This window comes from Bactrocera tryoni, chromosome 5 (genome assembly GCF_016617805.1).
Source record: "Bactrocera tryoni isolate S06 chromosome 5, CSIRO_BtryS06_freeze2, whole genome shotgun sequence".
Taxonomy (NCBI): domain Eukaryota; kingdom Metazoa; phylum Arthropoda; class Insecta; order Diptera; family Tephritidae; genus Bactrocera; species Bactrocera tryoni.
This window is the reverse complement of record NC_052503.1, coordinates 10,727,251-10,734,788: the sequence shown is the minus strand read 5'-3', so window position 1 is coordinate 10,734,788 and position 7,538 is coordinate 10,727,251. Positions and strand designations below refer to the sequence as shown.

General features: G+C 37.3%; 3 protein-coding genes across 4 annotated transcripts; 1 reads left to right on the top strand and 2 right to left on the bottom strand.

The window, feature by feature from the left end:
* Window positions 1–324: 324 nt before the first annotated feature.
* Window positions 325–2,587, bottom strand: LOC120777942 (ribosomal L1 domain-containing protein CG13096). The gene is made up of 3 exons (XM_040109544.1): window positions 1,724–2,587; window positions 1,383–1,656; window positions 325–1,316 (listed from the first exon to the last, which is right to left on the bottom strand). Exons 1-3 carry the CDS (start codon window positions 2,497–2,499, stop codon window positions 438–440), a joined length of 1,929 nt encoding a protein of 642 aa, XP_039965478.1. The 5' UTR covers window positions 2,500–2,587; the 3' UTR covers window positions 325–437.
* Window positions 2,588–3,077: 490 nt separating this feature from the next.
* On the top strand, window positions 3,078–4,829 carry LOC120776926 (alpha-1,3/1,6-mannosyltransferase ALG2). Of its 2 annotated transcripts, none has more exons than XM_040107998.1 (2): window positions 3,078–3,185; window positions 3,265–4,829. In XM_040107998.1, the coding sequence occupies exon 2, from the start codon at window positions 3,276–3,278 to the stop codon at window positions 4,557–4,559; it is 1,284 nt and encodes a 427-aa protein (XP_039963932.1). In that variant the 5' UTR covers window positions 3,078–3,185; window positions 3,265–3,275; the 3' UTR covers window positions 4,560–4,829. The 2 variants fall into 2 exon arrangements, with proteins under 2 accessions (XP_039963932.1, XP_039963931.1); XM_040107997.1 differs by having other exon boundaries at window positions 3,078–3,189.
* On the bottom strand, window positions 4,640–7,528 carry LOC120776925 (ubiquitin carboxyl-terminal hydrolase 5). The gene is made up of 3 exons (XM_040107996.1): window positions 6,917–7,528; window positions 6,330–6,859; window positions 4,640–6,255 (listed from the first exon to the last, which is right to left on the bottom strand). The coding sequence occupies exons 1-3, from the start codon at window positions 7,398–7,400 to the stop codon at window positions 4,840–4,842; spliced, it is 2,430 nt and encodes an 809-aa protein (XP_039963930.1). The 5' UTR covers window positions 7,401–7,528; the 3' UTR covers window positions 4,640–4,839.
* Between the last annotated feature and the right edge of the window lie 10 nt (window positions 7,529–7,538).

Below are 7,538 nucleotides of genomic sequence, written 5' to 3'. Positions count from 1 at the left end.
TGCTGCCGTACTGTGTGTCCAATTTGAAGTTTCAATAATTCTCAATGTGTCATTTGTCTCTGAACATTCATAATAGGGTGACACAGCTTATTAAATAATGATTTACTTGATAAGAAAATTAGTATTGGTAACCAGTGGGTAACCCATTAAAAAATAACCAGTGGTAACCAAAACCCATTAAAATCGTGAACAGTTGTTGATAAAAAAAATAAAGCTACCGTGTTATTGACTTAAAATGGGTATAAATTTTAATAATAAATATAATTTAAATATATATACCACAAAATTAGTTATTCCTCAAATCTATTGCGTAAAAACTAAATATCGCAAGTAATTCAAGATATTTTATTCTTATATTCCAATGATTCAATGTGTTTCATATATAATAAAAGATTTATAATAAAAAAACCAGACTTATGGCAAAATTACTATTGTAATTATTCATCATCTTCTTCTTCACTTTCATCCTCATCCTTATCATCATCCCCCGCGCCGTCCTCATCGTCGTCTTCAGCATCCTCTTCATCATCATCACCGTCATCGTCGTCCTCATCATCATCATCGCCATCTTCCTCTTCCCCACTATCATCTTCCTCCACATCCTCATCTTCGCCACTGTCGTTCTCATCCTCATCTTCTTGCTCTGCTTCACCATCATCTTCATCGTCGTCGCCTTGCTCTTCTACCTTAGGCTCTTCATCTTTAGACTTACTTTTATCACTTTTATCGGAAGCTATAACACTTTTCTCAGTTTTAGCCTTCTTTGCTGGCACAACAGCTTGTTTACCATTGGCCTTATCATGCTTATTTTCTTCAGTGGTATTGGCTTCAGCGTTTACTACTGCTCGCATTTCTTTCAATTTACGTTTGCGTTCCACATCAGTTTTTGATAGCTTCAACAAGTTTCCTTCTTTTGTCATATTGAAATTAGACAAAACCTCGTTAGCTTCGCGTTTCAATTTCAGCGTACGCTGCTCACGTGGTCCGACAACATAAGGGATCTCCGCAGGTGGCTCTGCAACACTGAGGAATAATGGCAATGATGACGTACCAGCGATACTTATTTTAAGATATATGCCACGGATATTGGCCAAGCCGCCGGGGTAAGAACCCTTCAACTGCTCCATTACATGCATAATATTCTCAACCAACTGATCTTCTGTGAACTTGTGAGTACCGATCGGTATTGATATGAGATCACCCTTGTCCAGTTGTTTGTAAGCAGTACGACATAACGATTTCTCAATTTCTCGTTTTAAATTCTTTTGATTATCCATACGTACCGAATGGAATGTTGTACGCGGTTTTTGGAAGACCTATTTTTAAGAGCGTACTGATGATATTGAGCATGCAATTTATATATTTGAAATATTTATATCTACCTTTCCGCAAAAACCAGATACGTGTCCTACTAAGCGCCCATCGCATAGAAAATAATCATAGGTATTTCCAAATTTCCGCACAGTTTCAAAAGTATTGCATTCATTCCTAAGTTTATTAAATGGTATGATTGTCAGTCCTTCAATACCGGCTTCGCGGAAGATATCTTCATAATGTTGAATTGTTGGTTCGTAATCAACTTTAGATCCACGTTGTAAATCGGACACAATGATAGCAACATCATCATCTTTATCAACCAACGAATGTTTTAAATTGCTAAAAAGTAAAAAAAATATATTTATGAATTCCATACATTATTTAAAATATAATATTTAGAACTTACAGCTTTACAATACGTTTTGGAACATTAGGTATTTTGAAGCACGAGACATTTAGGAAGTATTGAAAATCACTAAAAATGGCTGTTTTCTTTTCAGATACTTCCTTTTCTACCTGCTTTTTCAGACCCTTTGCTATTTTCTTCACATTATCGTCACATACAATTGCATTGAATTTTTCCTCATCAAATGGTGGTGCTTTAAATAGACGTTTTGTTGGAGCTTTTTTGGTTTTTGCCGATTTATTTTCGCGCCTCTTCTTAATTTGCTCTTTTTTGTAGGCTCGTTTGGCAGCTTTTTTCTTTTGCAAATTTGTTAAAGGGGTTGCTGGTTCAACGTTAGTTGGGTTGACTTTTTTATCCTTTTTCTTTTGAACTTTGGACTTTTTATCCTTCGACTTCTTTTCCAACTTAGCCGTAACTAATTTGGGAGCTTTAGGAGATTCTGCCGGTGCTAGTACCAAAGGACGTTTTGGAGCCTGTTCCACCTTCTTTTCAGACGTCTTGGATTTTTTCTTGTTTGGTTCGCTCGGAATCTTCTTATCAACTTTATTTAATTTATCTTTCTTTTCTTTTTTCAAAGGCGCCACAACTTCGACATCTTTAATAATTGATTTTGCTAACTTTTCTTTTTTGGATTTCGGCGACTTCTCCAGTACAGTAACTGCTTTTTCTTTTTTGTGTGCCTTTGAGATGCCTGCAAGTGGTGGTGCAGGCAACTTTGTTTTCTTTTTCTCGATTATATCTAAAGGTTTTGTTAAAGATTTTTGCAACTTCACCATCTTTCTTAATTATTTTTCACGTTATATTCAGCTTCGAAATACAAAATAATGCTAGAAGTAAACACGTGCGTCTTAAATAGTATATATAGGGTTGTTTGATGTATGAAATATGCTAAATGTTGCCATACTAAACAGATTTCAAAAAGTGTTGTAAAAGGCAAAAAAAAATATTCGGTCGTCAACGGTACTACGTATGTATTTTTCATGCCTAAGGATACATGTCAACGCATTCAAAAGAACACTTTTCCCGAATTTACTTATTAATTAATACCAAAGAAAACGGCTATCGACACATCCTTATATAATTGAATATTTGGTAGTCTTAACGCATTCAAATAACATGACGCACCACGGAAAAAATATACGTTTATTGAGTTTTGTTTTTAAACAGTTTCAACTGTTGCTAATATCCTCTTTTATTCTAATGTAGCAATGAAAAGCGCCAAAATTAAAACTTTTGCATGAAATAATCAATTAATTTCTGGATCTTGGGTTATTCTTTAGATTTAAACATAATTAGTTGAAATGTCACCCTATGTAACTTTTTTTGACACCTGAGAATTGTTAAGAATGTTATAATCAGCTGTTTATTGTCTGGTAAATACACGTAAAGTGATCAAAATTGCAATCATCAATCCATGTCAGTGCATCAAATGCAAATTTTTAGGCTAATTGAATGACAAATTGTTAGTAAGTGTTTCCATGTTTTTTTTTAACTTTATTGACAATTTTCATTAATACTTTCCATTTCGATTTTCATGAAAGCAACCGCTTAAATGGTGCGTATTCTCTTCCTTCACCCTGATTTGGGGATTGGCGGCGCGGAGCGACTTGTAGTGGACGCAGCGCTCGCATTAAAATCCCGAGGTCATGAGGTTAGCTTCTTAACAAATCACCATGATCCAACGCATTGTTTTAAAGAAACTTCAGATGGAACTTTGCAAGTTGAAGTCGTTGGCGACTGGTTGCCACGTAAGATATTTGGACGATTCTATGCGCTATGTGCCTACTTTCGCATGATGTACGCTGCCTTGTATGCATCGTTTGTAATGTCGCGACGTGAAAATATTGATATATTCTTTTGCGATCAAATTTCTGTTGGTGTACCTATATTGAAACTAGCTAAAAGCCGGCCTAAAATTCTTTTCTACTGTCATTTTCCCGATCAATTACTAAGCGCACGGGAGGGTTATCTTAAAAGTGTTTATCGCGCACCTCTAAACTATTTTGAAGAGTTAACCATTGGTATGGCTGATGTAACATTCGTAAATTCCAAATTTACCTTACGTGTGTTCGGTGATACATTTCACCGACTGAAGATAGTGCCCGACGTTTTATATCCAACGTTAAATACAGATTATTTTGACGCAATGAAAAACCAGATCTCAGCGAAACAAAGCAATGAATTCGGTGTAAATGGTTGTGAAGACATTCCACGAAATGCATTTGTTTTTCTGGATATTAATCGATATGAGCGTAAGAAAAATCACGCCTTAGCTTTACATGCCTTCCGTTTAGTGATCGACTCCTTACCACCTACGGAAGCGAAACGTTGCCGCTTGGTAGTAGCTGGTGGCTACGATTCGCGTGTTTTTGAAAATTTGGAACATTACGATGAGCTTCGACAGCTGGTGGATAAACTCGGTCTGCAAGAAAGTGTATTATTGCTGCGCTCTCCGAATGATGACGAAAAATTCATGTTACTTTATAAATCAAATTGTCTTCTTTACACACCCGATAATGAGCATTTCGGAATTGTGCCACTGGAAGGCATGTACATGTCGAAACCAGTGATAGCTGTAAACAGTGGTGGACCAACAGAGACGATTGTGCACAACTCTACGGGATTATTGTGTGAGAAGCAGCCACAACGATTTGCAGAAGCAATGTTACAAATATACAAAGACGACGGCCTGCGTGAGAGAATGGGTGTAATGGGACACAAGCGGGTACAACAAAAGTTCTCATTTGGTGCTTTTAGCGACAAACTCAATAATATTGTGGAAAGCATTATGAAACCAACCTGGACAAGAAGTAGTAACATACAAAAAGATGAATAAATACAAATTGAATATATTATACTAACTAACAACATAATGAGAAATGCCTGCTACATTACAATGAAAACGAACTTTGAAAATTTGATCCGATTGAAATTTTATTCGTCGCGACAAACAATTATCATTTAAACAGCATAATAAGCTTTTCTTCTTGAAGTATTAAAGTTTTTTCAGTTCTTTGCATTTAATACTAAGTGTCATACTTTTAAGAATTCAATATATATGTATAGTAATAAAGGCAAGTTCATTCGAAATGCACATTAATCCAAATTCATGGTCTTTACTCACATCGCTTGTATAAATATAAATAACCGAGATCCTTTGGTGGGTTTTGCGAAAGTGCTACTTTACTATCGTTATAAATGACCCATCGTCCATCCTTCTGTATGTGGCAGACATAATGACCAACTTGGGCTGAAGTACCCATATGTGAAATGAAAGCTACGAGCTTATATTTGCCCACACCATCCCGATATGTTTTTTTATGTGCATTACTTGGCTCGTTATCAGTCTGCTCTTGTGGGATCTCATCTGTGTCCATGTCCTCAGCATGTGAAAAAATCCAATCCGTCGCCCGCTCAATATTGCCATCAGTAGCTTTTAATGCCTTAGTAGCTTGACGTTCTTCAAAGCCCATACTCATCAGCATAGCAACGCTTTCGGGATTCGCAACAAAATCGTTTGCTTTACTGTCACCCATGCCATCAGTGGGCAAAACGAACGGTTCTGAAATATCGGCATCACCAATATGTTCCATCAGCCAATTTGAAGCTGCTTCTAGACTAATATTTTTAGTATGGAATACAGCACGCTTGCAGGCCTCTTGCGGAAAGCCCATTTGAATTAGTTCTCCCATTAGATTTTCATCGAAAGAAAACTTCGGCTTGTCGTCCGTATCTGGTAATGGCTGCTCATTTGGTTGCATACCAGTGGCTCTCCAGCTGCTGAGATCTAGTTCGTCCGGCATGTCAACCGATACATCTAACTTCTTAGGCACCCAATCGGAGCCCAGTGTGAACTTTCGCAAATGCAACAGCAGGAAATCTGGCATATTTACTAGTCTAGTGGACCTTTTGGCAGTGGTTATGCAATTAGTAGCTGACGAGTGAAATTGCTCAAGCACCTCAGTTGCGAAAAACCGTTCTAAGCATGCATGTAGTGGCACTTTGTGTCGCACTATATTTTTGTCGCCACTATTGTTTGCACCATCGGCAGCTTTACGTTCCAAATATTCTTTGACCTCATCTAAATTTGTGGCCTTCTCCAAAGGTATTTGTAAAGGTAAACAGTAATCATCTCGGTGTGTATACTTCACCTTTTTGCTACTCATACACTCGACACGATCCTCCAAACTAATTGTAAGCCCCTCTACTGGATTAGCTTCATGCCGGGAATTGCGTTCGATTATGTTGATAAGGTGTAAATAGAAATCAAAAGCATCTTGTTGTTGTTTCGTACTGAAATCAGGGTGATTTTTACCCACGACATTTTTGAACATAGCAGGTGAAATACCAGTACTTTCGGAATCCAATGAATTCTCCGAAATGCTACTGTACTTGCCGGACCATAAACCATTACCAAGTTTAGCCATTTGGATGTTAAAATCATTAGCGGGATCAGCTGGAAATGCGTTAAAATATTTATGCGAACCTTCTCCTACATATCGCTTGATGAAGTCAGGTAATGTGAATATTACCTGTTTAAAAATACAGAATTTCCATTATAAATTATATAACTTAGAACACATACATATTGAAGATAAATATTTACCTGCATCACACTATTTATGTAGCACGAATTGCCGAGATTCCGCATGCCGGTGTACCCTGGACCAGCCAGTGGCTCTAATTCACTATCGCTTTCGGTCAACAAAGACCATTCACCAATCCGTTGATTAATTTCCAACTCTAATTCAACCATTGACTTTTCACTCTTTTTCATGGCTGCCATATTAATGCCGAAATGAGCAAGATGTTTTTCCAGGTGTGGGTCAATAACCATATCATCTTCCGGGTACGAGAACACGTCAGACTTCCCATCGGCAGTTATTGTACCCAATTTAACAGCCAACGGATACCCCATTTCTCGGTAATACTCCACAGCATGATCGTTGCCACCGGAGCCGTCAAAGAATTTACGCCCACAAAGAATGGAACCATCGGTAAGGTTGAGCCAAAGATTATTGGTTAAATCGCATTTTTCACATTTCCAACCTGATGGCGGTATTTTCTTGCCATTATCTAGTTGTATTAAAGATTCTGCGTATTTTGACACTTGGCGTACCTCTCCATCCCATGTGCCTTAAAGATATAAAATATTGGCTTATGATGTTCCTATTTTTTAACTAAAAAACTTACCAGTTAGTGTTTGCTTTTCAAGTTTGGCTATAGCAGACTCTTGTGCTAGCAATGCCTCTACAGACTGAGTTACAAGCAGTGGGAATTCCTCATTAGGGAATGGAAATTTTTTATCAATATCCGGCATGACCACAATGCTATAAGTATCTTTAATATCAAATGTCTTCTCGTTAGCGTCGTTATAACCACCCTCCACACCAATAGCTAGCCGCGTGATTTTACGCTCCGGCCCCCCTTCATCGGCAGCAGCGACACCTTTTTTAGGTGTCTTCACACGATGTATATGCAGGAATACCGCATTTCCAGTCTTTTCAGCATATTTTTTTACATATTGCTCGCCGAAGCTTAGAAAACTACTTAAACTGACGTAAAGTCCTGTTGGAGTTTCCGGTGTATCATATGAATAGACACATTCATCTTTATAAATTGGTGTATTATCGCATGGTACGCGAATCTTCGACAAATGCTTCTGGATCACTTCCATTACTTTTCTTTTTACTGTAAACGTATACCGAACGCTAAATGTCTTAAGTTAAATAATTTATTGCAAATAAAATCTTAATCTTAATATTATAACAACGACACTATTTTCGCAATTATTCAGCAATTTAATATTTTTTTG